This window comes from Sander vitreus, chromosome 4 (genome assembly GCF_031162955.1).
Source record: "Sander vitreus isolate 19-12246 chromosome 4, sanVit1, whole genome shotgun sequence".
Classification (NCBI taxonomy): domain Eukaryota; kingdom Metazoa; phylum Chordata; class Actinopteri; order Perciformes; family Percidae; genus Sander; species Sander vitreus.
In genome coordinates, this window is record NC_135858.1 from 26,647,029 (window position 1) to 26,670,701 (window position 23,673).

At 39.3% G+C, this 23,673-nt stretch overlaps 2 protein-coding genes across 4 annotated transcripts in view; one reads left to right on the plus strand and one right to left on the minus strand.

Annotated features, from left to right (window-relative positions):
• The first annotated feature begins 3,258 nt into the window (after positions 1-3,258).
• LOC144516114 (uncharacterized) lies at positions 3,259-10,160 on the plus strand. The gene is made up of 8 exons (XM_078247318.1): positions 3,259-3,323; positions 3,997-4,231; positions 4,674-4,830; positions 5,846-5,902; positions 7,202-7,333; positions 7,890-8,126; positions 8,830-8,968; positions 9,911-10,160. The coding sequence occupies exons 1-8, from the start codon at positions 3,259-3,261 to the stop codon at positions 10,158-10,160; spliced, it is 1,272 nt and encodes a 423-aa protein (XP_078103444.1).
• A 6,783-nt stretch (positions 10,161-16,943) lies between these two features.
• pxk (PX domain containing serine/threonine kinase) overlaps positions 16,944-23,673 on the minus strand; it is a 25,636-nt gene continuing 18,906 nt past the window's right edge. Inside the window, exon 18 of one of the 3 annotated variants that reach the window (XM_078249232.1) lies at positions 16,944-19,247. In XM_078249232.1, the coding sequence (XP_078105358.1) occupies positions 19,045-19,247 (203 nt within the window). In that variant the 3' untranslated portion in view covers positions 16,944-19,044. The other 2 variants (XM_078249233.1, XM_078249234.1) reach the window with 2 other exon arrangements.

Below are 23,673 nucleotides of genomic sequence, written 5' to 3' on the forward strand. Positions count from 1 at the left end.
TAGATGTCAATGCAATTTGACATGTGATTGAATTATAATTTTGACAAGTTTGCATGCATTTATTTCTTGTAAAATATAATAATTATTTTTCAAACTTGCCACAACCTGAGTGTTTGCGATACCTTAATAAATAATAAGGTTGATTGGTCTGCCATCACGCCCCTTCAGTCTTCCCCCGCCTAAGTGTATTTATGACCCAACACAATGCTTCCCCTTATAATTATGTCATTCTGTTGTGTCCTCTTTTTTGTAAAGATAAAATGGCATCAGACTGGAGAATCGGGTCCACTTGCGGATAAATAGAGAATGTAAAATAAGTAATAGCCTAAGTACACCTCTTGTATACACTACGCAAGGACTCAGACAGCCTGAGTCTGACACTGTGTTATACTCTAATATATTATATCATTAGATTACTTTTACTCAGGCAATATGAAAAAAACAGGTTTTTACTGTTGTAGTTGAGTTAATTATGAACTATAATAATAATTTTTATTATGGATTAATTTGCTATGTATTTTCTTGATTAATATATGAATTGTTTGGTTTTAAAAATCTGAAAAAAATTAGAAATGCTGTCCCAATTACCCAGTGCCCAAAGTGACACCTTCACAATGTTTGTTTTTTCCAATTTTTTTTTAAAGCTGGAACCATGAAACGTTTTCAAATAAAAATGACTTAAATGATTGTCAAAATACTTACTATATACTACTAAAATACTAATGTGTCAATTGATTAATTGGTTAATCAACATTAATAATTAATAATCTATAGAATATTCATGTTTTTTATGCAAATTATAAAGTAACTAAAGATGTCCAATAATTGTAATAATAAAGTACAATATTTCTCTTTGAAATGTAGTGGAGTAGATGGCATGAAAAGAAAAGACTCAATTAAAGTTCCTCAAATTTGTTATGAAGTGCAGTACTTGAATAAATGTACTCTGCTCTAGATGCTTTATATAACTGCTCCTCCTGTCTAATCCCCACCCCTCCTTCACAGCCTGAACTTAGCCATCTTTGCTGTAGGCAAAAACATTATATTCAAGACCATTTAAACAGATTTGCATACAGCAATACTATTTTTTGAAGCAGTTCAACCAAGAATCTCACACAGCCTGTTTGTGTCTCAACCTATATTTTAAAAGTTGTGTAGCATATTTTCCACACACAAAAACATGTAAGGGGTTGGGGCTTATGTTTTTTGAAGCAGTTCAACCAAGAATCTCACACAACTTGTTTGTGTCTCGATTTATAAACTGTTTTCCACACACAAAACATACGTGGGTTGGGGATGAAAGTCAATGGGTTAGTTAAAATATTTGAAAGAACTTTACTTGAAGGTATCTACATAAGAGTGACATGACACTGTCATGAATGTGTCATAAACATTATAAACAAGTCATAAACGTTTATGACATAACTAGGGCTGTCAATCGATTAAAAAATGTAATCTAATTAATTACATACTCTGTGATTAATTAATCGAAATTAATTGCATACATAATTAATGGTGCCTGAACCGATACTTTTTAAGAAAGTAAAAAAAGAAAAGAAAAAAAAGGGTACTAAACAACAGTTGGTGACATTAAAGAAGGGCTTGTTTATTGCTAAGGCCATATGGTCAAAATTAAATGATTTAATAATAATGTATAACAATAACAATAACTAATTTAACTAGTAAATGGCTGTTGAACGACAAAAACAACCACCAGATGGGAAAAGGACATTTATAATAACTTCAAATGCACCACGAGGCTGTAGTTTATCAGTTTCATTGAACGCACCATCTGTGTTGTTTTTCCAACGACAGCTGCAGATTGTTACATCCCGGTGTTGAATCCTCTACAGTAAAACACAGTCAAACTTTACACCGTTTAGCGTTAGCTGTCAGCATTTGAACTGTTTTTAATCCAGCTACTAGCTAGCGGTAGGCTAACGTTAGCTGCTGTCGAGTATAGTGTTAACTAGCGTCACGTGCAGCGGTGTTTGTGTTGCCTGTATCGTCTGTTTCAAAGCATCAGAGAGAAGCGCAGATATGTCAGTGGCACCAGATTTCGGTAGCCAGGGTTGGCAGGAAGAAGATTTTTACAAGTAAATGTTCCAATTAATGATCCAGGTAGCACATTCTCGTCTCCCTCCTTTATTTCACAGTCCAATGGTGGCTAGAACGGCTTTTTTCTCAGATTAATTAATCGAAATTAACGCGTTATTTTGACAGCCCTAGACATTTTCGTCTTTTAGTAAGTGTCATTCGGTTTTTGTCATGACAAGTTAGGGTTAGAGTTAGGGTTAGTGTTCATGTGTCATGACTGACTCTTATGTAGATACCTTCAAGTAAAGTGTAACCGAACTTTCAGTATATGCATTTCTATACAACACCAACTATGTCCTCTAATTACCACGAACCCTGTCCGCTTTCAGTGTCTCTCATAAAGGCCTGTCGTACTGTTTAAAGGAATAGTTTGACATTTTGAAAAATAGGCTTATTCACTTGTCTTAAGTTTAAATAAGAAGCAGGAGGAAAGCTAGCCTTGCTCTGTCTAAAGTTGCACCTGTCTAAAAATGCACGTACCAACTCCTCAAAAGGTCACAATAATTCACATATTGTATTTTATAACCCAAAGCACATTCTCCTGAGTGCATGTCGCATAACCAGATGTGGAAGACAAAAAGAGGAGGGGTCTGTAGGATTCATCAGCCTGTCACATAGAGACACACAAAAAGTGACTGTTTGGGAGAGAGCAGAGTCCTCCACTGGTAAGACAAACTCAAAGACTGGACTACTCCATCATGCTTTGCTTGCTGATCTACCTGACTGCAGTTCTCCATTTTACCCGTGGTTCCATGGAGCTTTGCCAGGGAGACAATCAGTAAATATGTTTGCTTCATATTTGGTAGAAAGTGCTATGAAAATGTTTAAGTAACTGATGTAAATGAAATCTCATCACCAGAGCATGAACAAAGACTTAAAATTTAATTAGTCTATCTGGGAAAGGGTTGAAGTCCCTCAGCAGAACTATGGAATCTGGTCCCCTTTTCAGAAACTTGAAAAATGAGCCAGAAAAAAATATGAATACTCCAAACTGTTGTTTAGTGCATAGACACAAACAGTTAGAGCCTTCCTTTTCAATTTGTCCAGTTGCATAGAGGCGGCTAACCTTAGTTGGGGGCTCTTGACAATCCCTGCCTGGGAAATTGAACCCTAGAAAAAGAAAGGCCACACCCAATCTAGAAGTCTGGTTCTTGTGCGCCTATGACTTTAGTTGGCATTTCTCCTCCACCTGCACAAGCTCTGGCTTCTTCTCCACCAGAGAGATGGTATTCCACATCCCAAGAGTTTCATAGTCAAGGTGCAGCACACTATGCCCCCAAATACACCTACTGTCACTAACAATGGGCCATCCCTAAAGCCATCCAGAGGTAGAGCGTGGCTCTAGAGATGGCCTTGTCCGTCTATCACTTGGTCTTCTTTGATCTGGACTGAAACATCCCAACAGCTATTGGATGAACTGCAATGACATTTGGTTCAGACATTCATGCTCCCCCTCAAGATCAATTTTAATAATTTGGCAAACTTTTCATCTAGCGCTATCATCTAATACTAAGTTAATGAACAAATTCCTGTTAAACTAATGAAGTTCCCATTAGCCTCAGCTGTATGTTGTGTTTATTTCTAATAAGCAAATGTTAGCATGCTAACTTGCTAAACTAAGATGGTGAACATGGTAAACATTATATCTGATAAACATCAGCTTGTTAGCATTGTCATTGTCACCATGTAGACACTGATGTTAGCATTTACTGTAGCTCAAAGCATGATGTGCTTAAGTACAGCCTCATAGTACTACTAGCATGTAGACTCTTAAATGTTGTTTCTGCAATGCTTTCCCGCAGTGTGTGTCATTAATATAAAAAAATCAGTAAGACAGATCGGATCTTATGCTGACGATGTTATTTTGTTTATGTATCTGTCCCTGGTCCCCTCCACCAGGTGCACCCTGTGCACTGTGACTGGCCCCACTGTCATCGATAGCCGCAACCACATTAACTCTGTCCAGGATCGCTGTGTGTACTCTCTGATAAAGACCCCATCAATCCCACATATCCAGGTTTACCCGACATTCCAGGAACGGCGGCGTAAAGATGTTAGCTTTTTGGACCGTGTGATCCTGTCTCTGGACAATCCAGGTGTTAATATTTACCTGGAACAAGGCGGGAAAGTTCAGGTAAGCTACCTAGTGCCATAGTTTGACAGGTGTAACAAATCAGTATGGGATCTTCTTGTGTTGTGCCTCACAAGATGGTTGATTTGTGCGGATTTACTGCAATTGACTACCATCCACCGGAATTAATAGATTTCCCCCCCAAATTGGGTTATTTTATAGGGCAGCAGATCATTATTATGAAGCAACAGTGTGAACCACTGACCCACTAAGACACCCAGAAAAATGTATCTGCACAAGCACACACTTCCCTAAGGAGAAGTCTAATTAGCGTAACCTTTGTGAGCTCTAAGATCTTTACACTTTGAGTGGCAGCAGCAGTAGTTGAACATAGTGATAAATAATCAACTCTAACCTTCCCATAGACACTGGACCAGTGCTGATATTTGATTAATTGTTGAAGTTATTAATCTTACCTCTCCTTTTACTCTCTGCCATGATGCAGCTGGACAACATAACAATGGTGCTCAACGCCACGGCTCAGCTGGTTCACAGTGTGGAGCTTTCTAAGGACCAGACCGGAGTGACCGCCAAGATGTCCCACTTGAACTACACGATGACTGTCTTTTTTGATGGATACACTGCACAGATATACATTAAAGGTGCAGAACACTACATTCGGGATTAATAAAAGACTGCAATGTTGGAAAGATGTTTGTGTTTGAGTATAGAGTAAAGAGTTATTTGACTCAACATCACAAAAAAATCTGTAAATTGCCTGTAATCAGCGTTAAAAAAGGTTTTCCACAATTTTGTGCAGCTCTGTAGGCTGCTGTCAAGTTTTACATATCTGTGACCGTGTAAAGGGTGCAGTCATCCCCAAACAGGAAAACCAGGTTTTGGTTCTACACATCTCTAAATCACTAGCCACATTTTTGTGGTTAATAGCTATTTGCCCAGTTGGAGAAACAACCTGGTCAATCAGAGCCTTTGTGGGCGGCTTGTTAGTGACATTATTCAGGTAGGCTAGATAAATCAAGACTCATTAGCAGTGGTGGTTGTAGACCATTTCAAATGGAGGGGCCAGGCTGGGGCCACAAGCAATTTTAGGGGTACTAAATATATTAAGCAATTAACATTAAGTGTTTCATACCACCAAACCTCTAGAGGTCTGGTCCACATATCACAATAACCACAAGAATACTCATTCAGTGTTAACCTACATTTTATCACTGCACATTAATAATGTCCCCTGTGTGGGGATAAAGGTGGGGTTAAAAATGTATGAAAATATTTGCCACAGATAGAAGGGCCAGAGGGGGGCCGAGGCCTAATATGATAGGGGGCACCGTCCCCCCTAGAACTCCCACTACTTCTTAGAGCCCCTGAAAACCTGGTTTCAAATACTAAATATGTTTCTATAACATCAAAAATTGCTGACAATAAAACTTAAAGTCCAGAATAAACATCCTGAGTTGTTAGTGTTAGTTGTTATTCAGTCAGAGATTAACACTCAAAAACTATTCATCGTCCTAATGAAGATTAACTGAGTTTTTGCTGCCAGCCTTACTCATTTCATACTCATATGGTTCTTCAAAAGTGAGCATGTTGTCAACGAATGAATGCTGTCTTTTAGTGTGCTGCCAGTTTATTGATCATATTCCCTCTCCTGAAAAGGACCGAGTGGACAAGCTCCACTTGTGGAGGGTTTATGTGGAAAAGTCTACGTGAAAAGTCAGGATATCTTCAAAAGTCTTTAGGATTCATCCTCTGGGGAACATGCACGTCTGTACAAAATTCAACGCGATCCTTGTTTGTTTGTTTATTTAGGATCCTCATTAGCTTCTGCATTGCAGGAGCTATTCTTCCTGGGGTCCATCCATCTAAGAGTTGTTGATATTTCAGCCCCGGACATATTTTAAAATGTCTAGTATTTTCTGTGTTTGTGTGGCTTTGTAGAGCATACACTGTGTGAGGAGTCATCCACTAATGCGTGCCTCTCTCTGACTGGCTGGAGTAGTAGATTCGGCCTGGGGTGTGTCAACAGCTGACTTGTCCATCCATCCATGTCATCCTGACATTTAAAAAATGCTCAGCTTTCCTGCAGTCTGGTGATGGCAGAATTGTTCTGTCCTCTGCCTCCAAACCATTCTATTTCTCTGTATAACCAGTGAGACTTTGTTAGGCCCACAACCTTAATTGGTTAGGTAAATCATCTGTCAACTTAGTATCTAGTAGTGATGGCTAGATGTAGGTTCATGAAGTATTAAAGTATTCAGCAAATTGGTTCACAAAAGAGTTAATTTCATGAGGCTTTGTGTGCACACAAAACCACCTGTAGGTCAAAGTGTGTAAAAGAGGCAGATTTATATTACAAATGATCTCAACCATCTGTGATCGACTGTATTTTGCGCCAGTAATGGATTACATTTCGATGTAATCCATTTATAGCCATCAATATAGTGTCTATTGTCTGATAAGTAGGCCTATGAATTTATAACATAACTGTATCTGTCTTGTGAGTAATGCATCAAATGTGCGTAATCAATCATTTGGTAGATAATTGTTTCTTAATGAAATGATGTAGAGGGGAGACTTTGGGGGGAGTTGTGGTTTGGTAATTACAATTTGGCCACAAGGTATTGAATACACGTCACAGAATTCTAAGGTAAATTGATCATCTTGATCATGTAATGACAGTATGTTGATTTCTACACTAAATAATGTTGACTTTGGGCCACCTGGTTAGCTCACCTGGTTGAGCGTGTGCCCATATACAGAGGCTCAGCCGCTTGCCGCAGTGGCCGTGGGTTCAATTCCAACCTGTGGCCATTTGCTGCATGTCATTCCCCTTATTTCTCCCCCTTTCCTATCTTAAGCTGTCCTATTTAATAAATGCCCCCAAAAAAAACAATTTTAATTTCAGTTGGAAAAAAAGAGGCAGCAAAATTGTTTTGCTGGTTTTCTCCTGTAATATATCTCTGTCTTCCTGCTTGTCCGTCTGTCTGTCCGTCCGTCTGTCTGTCTCTGCAGACTCTCAGGCCTTCTGTCAGGCCCGGTTCTGCAGCACTCATGAATTCTGCGGTGAAAACAGCAACGGTGATGGAACCCGTTGCTTCTGTCGGGCACTATTTGCCTCCGCATACACATCTCAAAACAGTTTAGGTAAGAAGGCTGGTACACAACAAAGTCACAATGTTTCCCTCTGTAGTGTCAACCTGCTGAACTCGAGTTGGATAATAAGTTTGAGAATAAAGTCGACACTGCTACATTTTAGGCGGATAGTTTCACACTAGTCTCGCATTGCCATAGTTTCTCCACAGGGCTGTGGAGTAAGGTCTGACTACACCACAGATACATTCTGGGATAGGAGGAAAAAACAATCTGGGTTGTTTGCATTTCTTTAAACCAATCACAATCGTCTTGGGCGACGCTAAGCTCCGGATGATAAAATAAATTTTTTTTCAAAATAATTTTGGGAAGGAACTTGTTCTGGTGGACCCCGCAAAAGAAAACGCCACATACAATAAGTTAACTATTCACACAATACAGTAACGTGAGCTATTTAAATTAGCTGATACATTATTAAACGTAATTTGCTCAGAATTTCTATCTCTGTTAAAGTAGTTATTATTGAAGGAAAGAAGAAAAACTATAATTTAAGGTGATTCCAAAGTGTTGAATGGCAGTGTATGTTTTTAATTTCTGTCCTTGTGTTCAGGTGGCGTGGTGAATTGCGGTAACAATGCTCGGACTGTAACTCTGGTTGGTTGTCTCCTGGAGGACCAAGGCATCAGCTACACTGACTTACACCTTTACGACAAAGCCTGCCTAGCTCAAATGGACCCTGTGACCCACATGGTAACCATAACCTTCGACATCAAAACCAACCCCTGTGGGACGATTATCAAGGTGGGCGTCTCTCCTCTACTTAATAACTCTCAACAAGTGACCAGATGTCTTCTGTAGTTTTGAAACCACTCTATAGCAGTGGTGGAAGAAGTATTCAGATCCTTTACTTAAATAAAAGTAATAATACCACACTGTAAAATACTCTGTTACAAGTACAAGTCCTGCATTAAAAATGTTATTTAAATAAAAGCATCATCACAAACATGTGCTTAAAGTATTAAAAGTTAAAGTACTCAATGCAGAAAAATCCTCACATTTTAGAAACTGGAAACGATCCAAACAGTTCTGTCAACCAAGTGTTTAATGGTCTAATCTTTTCAGCTGCACTTGTAGGACGTTATATTGTTGGGTAGTTTTATTTATAATAAAACATTTATAAACTACATTTGTTTTTGCGTGAAAAAATCTCAATTTGTAAAGTAACTGGTAACTAAATCTGTCAGATGAATGTAGAGGAATAAAAAGTACAATATTTCTCTCTGAAATGTAGCGGAGTAGAAGTAGAAAGTGGCATGAAAAGAAAAGACTCAACTAAAGTACAAGTACCTCAAATTAGTACTTAGGTACAGTACTTGAGTAAATGCACTAGTTATATTCCACCACTGTTCTATAGTCTCTCTGTGACCCCTGGGTTTCCTGTAATGCTAGTTTCAGTCTAAAAAAACATCAAATATAACAAGCAGAAGCTAAAGATTGAATTAATTTGGTTTTTCTGCAGTAACAATGTCTGACTGCCTGTGACCTTGCAGATGAACGACAGCCAAGTTATCAACCACAATGCCTGGAGACCACCAGTGAGGAATTGATTGGCGTCACCTGTCCCTTCGTCATTCCAGATATCACCATCGATTTCTCAGTGACATTCAAAGTCAAAAGTGGCTCCAGCAGGTGTGTCCTGGGTTGGGGTTCCACATTATATCATGGCACAGTATATCGCAACACAAAAATGTGGCAGTAAGCATCGTGGAGCGGATAGTTTTTTTCCTAATTGAATTAAAACATACCTCCTCTCTCAGGTAGAATATGAAATAAATACAGTGTAATATAGTAATATATACTAATCCATTAACACCAACTTTGAGGTGTTAATACCCAAATCCTTTTTTACCCTATACCAATATATTTCACCCAATGTTTTAAACCTTCATTTAAACCAAACTACTGATCCCAAATGATAAAATAAAACATCAAATACCATTCGGTTGTTATAATAAGAGCTCCTAAAATGTATCATTGATTTTCACCTGACAATATTTTAGATCAAACAATCACAAATATTTCCTAAGATAAAACAAATATTACAAAAACAAAAATAAAAAAAATAAAAAAATTTAAATATGGATTACTACTCATATACTCATGTAACTTAATTTTAATGACATATTGTTTATTAGTTGATTTATAATTTGTATTAATAATCTAAATCTGCAAAGTAATTGAAGTTTTAAAAATAAATGTAGGGAATTTAAAAGTACAATATTCACCTCCAAAATGTAATGGGTAGAACAGGATATAGTAGTATAAAATAGGAAGTACAAGTATACCTCAAAATGGTACATAAGTACAGTACTTGAGTGAATGTACTTAGTTACTTTCTCCACAGGTTCTAGACAGAGGCGTAGCACAAAATACTGGGCCCTGTAGAAAGGCATTTTCTAGGGGCCCCTCCCCACATCCACATTTATTCATTCTTGCATCTTTTGGGCCCTCCTCACATGAGGGCCCTGGGTACTCAGTCCCCTTTTTCCCCCCAGTCCGACGCCCCTGGTTCTAGAGATTTAAAGGTTTCAGTAGTTTGTGAGCATAAGAGAGCTAATGTTTGTTTTGTAGCTCTTCGGTGGCGTATGTAACATCCAGAGTTTGGAACTACACAGTGACCATGATGGCCTACACCGACCCGGGCCGCACACAGGCTGTGGGTAAGGACACCGAGCTGCACCTGAACCAGAGGGTCTGGTTTGAGCTAAAGGCCGACGGCCTGGATGATAAAAATGTTGCTTTGGTGACGGACTCCTGCTTTGCAACCAACACCCCATCACCCAATTCCAGTCTATCATACGACTTGATCATGAACGGGTGAGATACACACACGAACGGGTTCGTATGATATTGTACAAAAAAGTTATGCACAACAATTCTTAGGGCTGTGCAATTAATCAAAATTGTTATCGCGATTACGATTTCAGCTCCTAACAATCGCAAAAAATGCACATAGTCTATATCCACGACGTTCCACTTCCGGGATTGCTCCTTTGTCGCCAGAAATTGTGCCGTATGTCCTTCTTTTTGGCCTGATGTCTGCCACCTTCCGCTTTCTTTGTGTAGGAATTCTAAACTCCGGTGGATTTCTGAGGACCATGGTTAGCTGCTCCTCAGATCTCTGCAGGGTAAATCCAGACAGCTAGCTAGACTATCTGTCCAATCTGAGTTTTCTGTTGCACGACTAAAACAACTTTTGAATGTACAAATGTTCCACCAAAACAAGTTCCTTCCCGAGGCTATTTTGCAGCGGCACTGTGCAGAGCTTAGTGCTGCCCATGACGATTGTGATTGGTTTAAAGAAATGCCAATAAACCAGAGCATGTTTCTCTCCCATCCCAGAATGCTGTGTGGACTAGCCAGACCCTCCTCTGCAGCGCTGTGTGTGTGCTGTGAGACTACAGTCCAACCACCTTAAAAGACACAACGCATACTTAAGGAATAGTTTGGAACATATCTTTATTTGCCTTCTTTAATGAGATGAGAAAAGTAATTAGGTACGGACCTGGAGTCATGACATTGTTAGCTTAGCATAAAGACGGGAAGCAGAGTGTCGTTCATGGCCGCCTCTTCTCGTTCTGTGTTTTTATACCTTCAGGAGAACCACAGCAGTTTGAAGCATACCAGCCGTTATACACACCTCCCTCCCCTGTGTTGTCAGATCAGGAAGAGGACGAGGGAGAAATTAATAAATTAGTAAGGGTTTTATATGATGGAAGTGGTAAGCCGTTCACCCCAAATCGCATTTGTTTGGATAGATTTATGTACTACCAGTACCCAGTGTAGGATGAAACAGTAAATACATTTTACAAAGAGAAACTATAGGTTTTAAATCTCATTAACTAACCACGTATCTCATTTGTTTAATCTGTACACAAACTGAGCAACAACAACCAGGCACCATAACCTCCTGGAGAAAGAAAGAGTTCCAGCACATCAAAACTCTGCCCAAAACCATAAAAACTCTGACCATAACATGTCTGTCTGTGTAACTAATACAATTTAGTCTTTTGTCTTTGATAACCAAATGAATTGATTTTCATTTGAACATGAATTTTCTTGCAACATTAAAATCACAACACAGAAATCAAAGTGAGGCGGTGTACAACTGCAGCACAGACCTGACAATACTAACTGCAAACCACTTTTATTGGTTCCTATAAGGAGGTGTAAGAGAGCTTTTATATGCTATCCATTTTACATTTCACCCCCTCGGCACAAACCACAGCCAAGACTAGACATAGACACAACTATAGTATTTATTTTAGGACTGCTCACACACTTGCAACATAAATTCACACTTTCTGACCGTGTGCCTCTGGTTGCCTGGCTTCTCTCTCTCACACAGTCCAGTTGCTCAGAGCTTTTTACAGTTCAAATAAGCATATATATATATAGAGTACAGCTTCCTTCGGTCTGTAGTGTGTGGCAGTCATCTGTAGTCCAGCACTCTGCATACAGTATAAAGTGTAGAGTGTAAGTAGACCAACAAGCACCCACTGTGTCAGTTTACCCACCTGGAGCTACCCCCACACCTCTCTCCCCTGCAGCTGAAAGCAAAGCACGCCCACCAGCACAAAAGAAAAAAACATACCACAATGTGTATCATATTTTACTTTATTTCCATGATTTGATGTAGGCGTTTTAAATCTTCCTCCGTTCTCAGTCCACCACAAGCATTTGCAATTACCACTTACTCTTGATTGCCCTGAACGTTTTTTATTTATTTTTTGATAAATAAGTGTTTATTCGGTTTATACAGGTATCATTTCATCACAGCAGTCTTGCTAGATTTTTTAAAATTTGAATATAGATGATGAGGAGGGTCATTTTGGAATATATATTTAATATTTGAAGGTGGCATCAGGACAAAACATTTGATGCATCTAGTGTTTGGTGACTGTAGGTGACCTGGAGATCGAAGAGTGTTTTTTTTAATGCCAATTTACTTGTAATGCAGCGCACCTCTGGGACTCTGAATTGAATTGTATTTTACAAACACACCTGTCGTCTCCCACGTGGGTAAAGTGCTGCAGAGACACATACTGATACGATTTAATGACCATTCAAGATGTGAAGACCATCGCATTGGACCGGATTGTACTCAAGAATAAAAGTAAATGATTTCAGCACAGAGCATTGCTTTAAAACAAACGCCCTGAGTGCTGCAACCTGGATTGAAGTGACCAGAGTCATCAGGCGGCAGGAGTCACCTGAGCTCAACATTCACAAGAGCAGCTCTGTCCAAATCACAGGCTAACACTTTAGCACACAGTATGCCAGCTAATCCTGGGTGAGAGGGATTCAAGAAATGAGAACTGGGACACAAGTGTGGCCTCCTGTGGTAAGATCCTTAAATCAATCCAAAAACAGTTTGGTGCGGTTTCTGTAAAGGCAAATAAGTAAAGTAGATCCCAGCGGCCTTGTGGTGCTGAGTCACACGCACTGTTGAAGGAATAATTCAACATTTTGGGGAATACGCTGATTGGCTTTCGTGCGGAGAGTTAGATAAGAAGATGGATACCACTCTCATATCTGAAGCTCTTAGCTTAGCAAAAAGGCTGAAAACAATGAGGGAGCCTGCCTCTGTCTAACAGTAATAAAGTCTGCCTATGAACACCGGCTCCTAATCACTAGTTAACATGTTGTATATTGCTTGTTTAATCTGTACAAAGATGAATGAGTTTAAAGATGCTGGCAGGCAGATTGTGTTATCTTCAGACTGAGGCAGGCTAGCTATGCTAGGCTAAGCTAAGTGGCTGCTGGCTGTAACTTCATACTTAATAGACAGACATATGATTAATATGGATCTTCTCAAAGCAAATAAGTGCAATTGCCAAAATGTCGAACTATTCTTTTCAGCAATCAGATCAAATACTCAAAAAAATTGTGGACTTTCAACAGCAGATTCACTGTGACGTTGCATTGAGTACACGATTAAGGTTGAAAGTAAGAAGTTGACAAAACAAAACTCACAAAAAAGGTCCATTTAGTCACTGTTCCAGCGCTTTCTATAGCATACCATCGCACCATCTTCCTCAGCAGATGGAGTCGCCCAGTTGTCTTATTTTTCACCATGGATGGGAAGTCCATAGAGTTCAGAAAAATGGAGCCAAATCCTCAAGCTACTGATATGATACGATCAACAGCTCCAGAACAGCTACTATTAATAGACCCTATAGTGGTTAAACAGTACAGATTCAGAGAAAAGCTCTCCTTTCAGACAGGCGAACAGATCTGAATCACCCATTTTCTTTACCCAAATCCAAGAATTTGACATTTACTTCCACTTTGACTTTTTAAGAGTTCCATTCCACTCCGTTTTATATATTACTATAATTATTGCTGTAAACTAAATGTCTCTGGATTTGTCAGAGGAAACAAGACGTGAAGAGGTGACCTTGGCTTCTCGAAAACTGTGACAGACATTTTTCACTATGTTTTTTTATAGTCAAAACGGTAATACAAATAATCATTACTTGCTTATTTAGGGACATTTTTTTCCCCCATATGCCAATAACCACATAATAGCATCTTGTGTGCAGAAGTGTTACTATCCTTAGGCAGAGCTTTATACATACAAATTATCTGGTATGTATGATATTGTCACATACAATATTTTAACAAAAAACATTCATATTTCTGTAGGCACAAGAATCCACATGGCACAATAAAATAAGTTCAGCTCTGTGACAACAACATTAAAATACAACAGAATTTAAAAAGAAAAGAAAAAAAGAATTAAAACAAATGCAAAACACTTGAAAACAACAGCAATCAACACAATAAGGGTCTGAAATTAACCCTGGACGGGCATCAGATGAAGATAAACAGCTCTGTGGAGGGTAACAATGTTAAAGTCACCAGTGCTGTTTAAGAAGATAAGTAGACAAGGGCAAACAGCGGGGGTGAAACGGCATCTTAATTTATTTTATCATGTGCTTGTAGTCCATCCTTTTTTCTGATCTGAAGATATCTTTTGTTTTTAAAAAATACTCAGGGTTAGTATGGATGTGTTTTCATCAATACACCTTCCCATGAATTATAATGAACACTAGATTTTTCAAGGCTTCTACCCAGTTACACTACAGCTCTCATCAGATTTTCACACCGTGAGAAATAAAGAATTTTTATTCTGAAGAGAAGACTATAAAAGCTTGCAGACTGACAGAACTGAATCAGTTGCTGAAATGCGTCGCACTTGTTAACTACGCATTTAAAAGCTCAAATCCAAAAGACGCAGAATGAGCAAAGGGGGGGGGATGCTGTGAAAACTAAACTTGAAGTTGGTCATTTGTTGCATTACGAAACGTTTCTGGCCTCTAATCTCTGATGTATAGTACATTCAATTACCAGTATGACGACTGTTCAATACACTACCTGCAAGCAACTGTAAAATTACCGCACAACTTCAGAGTAAGAAAGTGAAACTAAAGGTGACTATATGTTGAACTCTCTGTAGCAAAGTTTCAAGTCTCTGCAATTTGACGGCTGATCAAACGATTGATGATTTGGAAAATGATCAGCAGTGATGTCAAGTGTATATGATTTCAAGTTAATGGGCCTACACATGCAAAAGCAGCAGTATGGGTCATATACAATAATAAGAATTTACTGGGGTGCAAAGAAGCAAAGTCATACAAATCTTACATAATGGTAATGAAAAAAACATGTATTTCAGGTTAATTTCAGACCCTAATTACAATCCGAGCTGAGCGGGACGTCGCTGTGGATCCATGTTGCTCCGTTCTGGGGCAGTACAAACGTCTGACCAGTATCTCTGTCACAGGCTTTCTCACCAAAAGTGCAAGTTTGGCATTTCATAGAGCAAGGCCATTATTTTTTTTAATGGAGAGAGCAGCTGCATTAGCCATAGTGGCACACACTACCTTTATTTTTCTGCCACGTTTAGCAGCAAAAGGCTTACTGATGTGGAGGGAGCAGTTTCAGCATGATGGGGACTATTTCACTGTAGAGAATTTTGTTGTGCTCTCAATTCTAGCGTAATCTTACTCTCCAGTCCTCCTGTGACTTGAGTAATCAAGAGAATGACGGATGATACCAGATATGAAGATTTACATTATATCGTGATTGTCGCACAAATTGTAAGTAAATTTCCAGAAAAGCAGCAAAAGAAAAAGCATTTCCATCCACTACATTATGTGCATATTAGTCATTAGGAGTTACCTAGGCTACATCAAAATAAACCGTTGGTGGCGCTCATTAGTATTTCATGTCATTTGAGCCTGCCGAGCCAAAGACGAAATTCGAAATTCAATTGAAAAAAAAATAAATAAAATAAATTCGCCAGTTGGGGCCATTATACCATTGCAGAGGAAGTGGGCAGATGGCATAATAAACAGAGTGACCGTCACACCTAAAATGGTGAATATCCGTGTAGAAAACATATGGAAGCCCTGAGACGCAAGTGGAAAAAAAAAAGAATTCTGGTGATCTGTTTTCTAAGTCTGATCCAAATAGTTTTCTCTCCTGTGTTTATGGCTTAAGAAAAGGTGAAAAAAAAGATTTCTCCATGATCATCTGTTTTTTGTTTTTTTTTTCAGGATAATTTCTGTTGTGTAAAACTCATTTCGGATACAAGAGGCTGAAGTGCACCGCTACCCCCATACCAGTTCTAAATAGGACTAAAAGCATTCACGTTTTCTTCCAGGTGAGTTTAAAAATCACACATTACACATAATACATTTCTTGCCAAAACAGAAAGACATGACAGTAATGTTGCATACCGTAATTCCTCAAATAGTGACCGGGGCCTTTATTTACATCAACTGGGGAAGGTACCAGGCCTTCATTTGAAGCAGGCCTGTGTTAGAGGGAGGCCTTTATTTCTAATTCCCCCTGTTTAAAAAGTATAGTAGCACCAATCCTTGTTTGATCTGCTCCCGTTTGCCCCTGTTACAACTTATTGCATTACACTGTTAATACAAACTCAACACTTCCTGTATCCCTTTCAAATAAAAAGCCCCTTAGTGTGTCAGTGGACAGAAACCCTTCCAACCTGTAGGGGGACCGAAGCGGGAAAAGTTCTTTAGTGTTGCTTTAACAGGGCTTTTGTTGTGAAACATTTGCAGGAACGTGTTGCGGAAAAATCGTTGTTGTTAAAAATAGCATGATTATATTGTTGAATTAAAAAAAAATGAAACGCAATTGAAATATATATTATGCTTAGCGGGGAATTTATCCACCATTGTTTTTTTCCCCCGGCCTATATTCAAGACCTGTCTTTTTGAAGAAATATGGTAACTTTCTAACACAATATATATACACCTTGAGTTTAGAGTGCATGGAGAAATTAACATAATTAGAACATGGGGTAGTGGAGCACTTGGAAATGAGTATTACTACAACAACAACAAACATTGGACGATGATCCTGACACCTGCCAAAACTTTTTTTTTTCACCGGTTTTACCAGAAAAAAAAAAAAAAAAGGAACTTAGAAAAATGATCCCACCGGTTATAAAGTCATAAACACAGGAGAGAAAACAATTTAGATCAGACTTAGAAAATGGATGACAAAAAAAAAATGTCTCACTTGCCTCTCAAAGAGTCCCTGAAAACATGATAAAAATATGACATTCATGTGTGTTTCATGTATTTATTCGAGGATCGTTTCCTCACAGATCTGATGTTTTGGTCTCTTTAGTGGACACATGCTTCATGTACTGTACGTCATGATTTATTAGCCAAGTCTGTTTCCATTTGCACTGTGTATCTATACACCAACTTTTTCCACTTCAGCCAAGCATAAATCTTTTTTAAATACATATATACTTTGCATTTTTGCCGTTTCGACTCAGCTTCTTTATGCACAAATTGAAAGTGTCCAAAAAAAGACAGGTGGATGGAAACCAACATATTGTAGTTTGTAGCATTGGGGTTAGCTACTTTGTAGGATTACTGTATGTCCTGCTCTTTATTTTGCACTCTACCTTGTGCAAACTATTGGCTCTTGCATGTTTGGTCTGAAACAGCCGTGAAGTTGTTCACAACGAATCTGCAACTGACCAATCAGGACACCTCATGCTTACAGAGCTGAACAGAACACAGTGGAGTTTCTCTATTAGAGCTGCAACGATTAATCGTTTCATCGATTAGCTGTCAACTCTTAAATTAATCGCCAACTATTTTGATAATTGAAAGTCGGTTTGAGTAATTTTTTTTAAAGACAAAAAGTCAAAATTCTCTGATCCCAGCCTCTTAAATGTGAATATGTTCTAGTTTCTTCTCTCCTCTGTGACAGTAAACTGAATATCTGTGAGTGGTGGACAAAACACGACATTTGAGGACGTCATCTTGGGCTTTTGGGAAAAACTGATCCACATTTTTCACCATTTTCGGACATTTTAAAGACCAAACAACTAATCGATTAATCGAGAAAAAAAAATAAAATATCAACAGATTAATCGACTATGAAAATAATCGTTAGTTGCAGCCCTATTCTCTATATGTTCATAACTGGGGTGAACATCGCAGAGGATCCACGTCATGGTTTTATCAAACTCCCTTTCAGTGCTAGAATCTCAAAAACGGATGAACGGATTGCACAAAATGCAGAAAAGTCAAATTAATCTCTCCCTCTGGTTCAGACCAAACCAAACCAACAGCAGGTGGGATCCCACCTTGACTGCGATTAAAAGGTAGTTTGTGTAGTTTCAGACAGACGCACTGCAGCAAACAGCCTTCGTATAAAGTATACTTCTGAAATCAAATATCCTTCCTTCTCTAGTTCTGTCTGTAATTGAGTCTTGTTATCTTAAAAACACATGGAAATAAACCTGCAAGTTCCGTTTTCCTTGTGTCTAATGCAGCGACCTGCCTTATTTTATTTTTACAAGATGCAGACACATTTTTATAAAATTCTAAAACAAAAAAAAACTTGAATTCAATTGAGATATTCTGCACTGGAGGGTTTTTTCTTCTTCTTGTTTTAAGAACATTATGTTTTTTGGGACATAATTATAGATAGAAACGACAGAGGCTCTAGTGATTTTCTGGAGTCTTTCTTCATCACTGACGTCCTGCAGTGAAACCTGGAGGCTTACATGTCATGAGATGATTTCAAAAAGGGGAAAGCTGGAGCCTGAACCAGTGCAGTGCCAGGACAGTGTCAGAGCACTGAAGTTAAGAGTTTTGGATCCAGGGAATTCAACTTCATCATCCAGCAGGATGAAGCATCCACAGTGGCTCCAAAACTTCGGATTTCAAATGTTCAACTGCCACTTTTACAAGCAGAAAAGAAGCCAGTTGGCTGCCTGCTGAAGCAGCAGGTTGACCCAAAAAAAGCTCCCCAGACTCAGTTTGAGCTTACAAATATTTTGTATCTGGAGCCTGGTGGCTGTCTCCTTGTGATAAGGTAGTCAGAGAGGACAAACCTTCAGGTGCCTCGGACTGTCCAGAGTTTTTGAGCCTCTCTCCAACCACAGCAACAGATTAAGAACAAAATCAAAATTTAAAAGCAGAAAAAAAAAAAAGCAGGAATAGCGATATAAAAAAAAAAAAAAAAAAAAAAAAAAAAAAAAAAAAAAAAGAAAGAAAATGGTACTTGGATTTATTTTGTTAGTGATTCCTTTTCACATCTCAGGGAGGGAGGGAGGACGTGAGGCGGTCCAGACCACAGTGCAGAACCAGCAGGTCCATCCAGACGGTTTCCTGGTCGGGGACAGGTTGCCCTGGAGGGTGGGGTCAGATGATGGGTTTGCTGCGGTCAACGGTTTCGGACTTCTTCAGTTTGTTCTTAGAGAAGGCCTGGATGGAGCTCAGCAAGGCGGTGCGACCTCCTCCCGCTCCGCCAGAGGAGGACAGAGGAGGAGGAAGAGGGGGACGGGAGGACGAGTCCAGCATAGCAGGGGGAAGAGGAGGGGGAGGGGGAGGAGTAGTCAGGGCTCCTGGATTAAAAAGAGAATGAAAGGAAAGAGAAAGCAGTGAGAAAACAACAACACTGGTTTCTACTGACATTCAGTTTGCCCAGGTGCTGGTTACACAAAGATAAACTGGTCTATGGATTCATGATGGTCTTAGTTTTACTTGTGAACTAGTTTAATGAGAGGTAAGGAGTCACATTGAACTTCCATGCTACTTCCACTGCAATTATTCACACGTGAACACTTGCAGAAGGCGGAAAAATGTGTCTGTATCAAAACACTTAACCAAAAGAGGCACTCCACATCACGGTAACTTTGGCTGAAGATTTCAAATGGAAAGCCGTCTTGTTTCTGTTCACTGTGAGTAGTTTATTACAGACTACGACACTAATTTCTTATAAGGCACCCTTCCCAAGAAATGGTTTATTAACGGTTAATAGATCATTTACTAATAGGCCTAGATCAGTTATAAGCCATTAATAAGAACCACTGTTGGGTTATCAAAAATACCTCGTTGGTCAGTCACTTATAGTTGAGTCCTTCATGAAGTCATTCATAAAAGGTCATGGGTTTCTCTTTTTCTAACGAGCCAACAGCAAAAGTTATTAATTATTATTAGTTAATAAGTTGTTAATAAACGTGTTACTGTCCTAATCCAAATGCACTGAAGCTCTTTTCAAGAAGGGAAGTGATGCAGTGATCCATTGGAGGTGTCTTCGTGGTGAATCAAAGAGCACGAAAGAGCCAAAAAGAAGTTAGGTGTGATGCGAGGATAAAGGGATTTTTTGAACTTTAAAATGTCATGTTCTGGAGATAATGCTATCCTCAGGACGTGTGAGTCCCACTGAGCTTTATAGTTTAAAAACATCTTTTGTAATGAATGGCTTCTGACCGATTTATAAAGCATTAGTGAAATATGTATTACCGAAGCTATTACTTACAACCTATGAACCTTTAATAAAGGGTGACTTAATAAAAGTGCTACCACCAGTTTTATTAAAAAAAAAAAAAAAGTCATTGTGTGTTCCGTAGGTTTTCCAGATTTTCCAGAAAGAGTTTCTCTCTGTGAAACCAGCACCTGCAGATCAGTGTCCAGGCTGAACTCAATCCACCATCAGTTTCATCCCAACTTTCAGTTCAGGTAGGCCTACCTAACGCTTGATTTTCACAGGCAGCATTTTTAAACTGTAACTCCGCTGTTTCGGTCACGAGCAGCGGATTTCAAGCGGAGTTGTGTCACCACAACATGATACCGACGGTGTACACGTTTTGCAGACAATGAGTTGTTGGGATGGGCAACTTTAGATCCTTTTTAGGGGGGCTCAAGCTCAATTTCATGGCGCAGATTAGAACCCAAATTGCTGAAAACTAAAATTGCTGAATGTTAGAAAATTGTGTCAAATGGTCATTATGACTGTGACTTATAAAGTGTCAGGTTTAGTTCCATCATAGTGTCAAAAAACGTTAGCTGATGTTGTTCAATAGCTAGCTCAGAGATAATCAGCTAATGAAATTGAGTTAGCGGGGGGGCTGAGCCCACTAAAGGTCAGATCCTAGAATCGCCCCTGGTTGTTGGTGTTGATATACGTTTTTTTTTTTTATCATTTTATATCTGGCCTAAAACAACTGTTTGGTATGTTTTCTACTCCAGTCACACACTTTACTTAGTTTAGTTTAGTTCAAATATTACTAGCAACAAGCTAGTTGTCATTGCTACAATGCTAACGTTACTACAATGCTACTACTACTAAAACAAATATATATAAAAACCCACCAGGAGTACTAACTGCCTGGACAACCTTTTGCCAAGCTAGCTGTAGTCATACAGAGACGTATCACAAAGTAGGCTATAGGAAAAATCACAATCTTTTAGTTTGCATGTATAGCATGTGTGTATACACGGGATAGAATATTGGAGGCACGTTGGCGAGTCTGCCCTCTCATTGGCTACCGCTCTGCAAAAGTTGACTCTGAGTCAACTTCGGGAGAGCAGGGAGAGCGGTGAACATCCGGGGACTTTGCCGCCGTCAGCAGATTTCGCTCTACCGCTGTTCTCATAGGGAATCAATTGAATCGCTCCTCTCTGCCGTTATTTCAGCTGCCTGTGGAAAGCCAACCAAACAGTTTTTGTTACTATGGACACATGTTGCTCAGTAACAAAAAAGCCTTATTTAAGAATATGAAGTCAAAAGGCCCAATGGTTCCTAAAGTAAAACGTTTGGTTGAGTTAAAATGAAACAGTCATCCGTTACATTTTTTCTATATGTGTATACAGCTCTAAAAACTATAGTGCCCATGAGCCTCAGTAGATGTTGCTATGGAGACAGAATAAAAAAAGATTGATCCAAACATGAATTTATCCAACAAGGCTCAACCTCACCATCTGCCGCATGGCAACAGAATCCGAAGCTCTCTTACAGCAATGTTCTCTGGGACTTGTAGTTTATTCCTCTTTTAAAGTTGTTGTGCCTTTACAGCTCTGGTATCCTGTACTAAAGGAGCTACTTCCCCTCTGTTTTCAGGCCAGTTGTACTTGCTTTGTCAGGAACACTTCCATATCAACAGAGTGAACTGATGGTGAATTGAACCTAAAGATGGTACATTCTCTCTCAGTTGTGCCATTTTGCGTCCCAAACTGAATAAAACCCAGGGATTACAGGGAGAGAAGAGAGAAGCGGAACAATGGAGAGGGCTAACATGTAGGTGAAGCAGAGGCCAAAAGCTGCGACTTGAGTTCACAGACTCCACCTTCTGGGGAATTATCTGCAACGTAATGAAAGAACATCTGTCAGTCTGACAGATGGAAACCACACCTGGAGAAACCCGTCACTGCAGGAGACAAGTAGCATGTTTGAAGAGGATATTTTTTGGCCTAATGACCAGTTTTGGGCTGTGGTGAACAGTGAAAAGATAAGAAATTTGATTGGAATAGTTGAACAATTGCAGACCCACTAATGCCTGCAGAGGTGACTGATTATCTCCAGGATGGCTGTGGAACAAACTGACTTTCATTACATTTAGCAGCCACAGTGACCTTTAGTTCTGTAATATTTTAGTCACACTTTCAGTGAGACCTCCATGATCAGATGTGTCAGATCGGAGACCAGCTGTGTCCACATTTCACGATTAATGTGAATAACTGCGAAATCTATGATAAACTCTGTAATCACAGGCTGGTAGAATTTCTACAGATTAATAGAGGCTGTGTCCAAAGTACGCACCAGCATGAAGTTTTCAAAATTTAAACTTTTTAAGTCTCTGCAAGTCCAACCCTTCATAGAAATGATAAAGAAGCAGTTGCGGACTGGAAGGAAGGAAACCAATCTAAAAACAAATGGTCTAGGGACACAGAATCACTTCTAGAAGTCATGCCGAAAGTTCAACTCCGACTAAAACACTCCGACCTCAGATTAGAGAGTTATTGATGAAGCATAGCAAGAAATAGAAAATGCAGAATAGCAGCCATATTTATGTGTATGCTTCTTTTTGTGTATAGGCAAGTTAAACAGTTACGGAAGTTGTATTATGCAATTATGCATTGCGTTTCCAATAACATATCCTTGCGCGTCCTATCTAATCACATCTTGCATGTTGCAGCATTACACACAGTGATTGGTTGGAGAACATAAAATTGCTTCCACTGTCAACTATACACCTTGTTGTTGTACAGTATGTGTCCTTACAGGTGGGGAAAAGTGGTATTTCTGTACCCAGTCTCGGGAAATACACCATCTGCTGGTGACTCCAGCGTGACACGTCTGGAACTCTTAAATATCAGCGAATCTACGTATATCCTTCTTGGTTAAGCAAGCTGATGAAATGTTTTTGCTCCTAGTCCTAAAAGTAGGACAAAAAATAGGAACAAACTATGTGTCGCTCTGAGATTTTTTGACCAGTCAGGACAGATTTCCTACTCTGAGAGGCTTGATAAATACAGGCCGAGATCTCCTAAATGATCAACAGTGATGATCGTGTAAAGTCCGCCTCAACGGTTGTGATTGGTGCCTCGATTTGGAAAAATTGGAAATGGGCTTGAATGGGCTCTTGGCCAGACTGACTTGCTGAGCAAATCTTAAATTTGCGGGAAGCTCGTCAGGGTTTTCCCAGACTAATAGAGCATTGCAGGCATGACGTATTTTTGTAGGCCAACGCGGATGTTAGCATCATCCTGCTGGTTCCCTAGGCAAAAAGCCAATGAGATTGTTTTATTGGATTTTGAATTGTTGCTCTGTGGCAAACAAAAGTTTATGATAATCTTTACAAATAAACACCACTTTTATGATTTTAGCAGCGTAAATGCAATCTTCATAAGTAAAAGGCTAACGTCGTCAGGCTGTAAACGAACTACACCACGGTCGCACCACCGCTAGCTTCCAACTGAATTTGTGTGTTCAGTGTAATGAACGTTTGTAGTCTCATCTAGCCACTTGTTAGCAACCGCATAGACCCA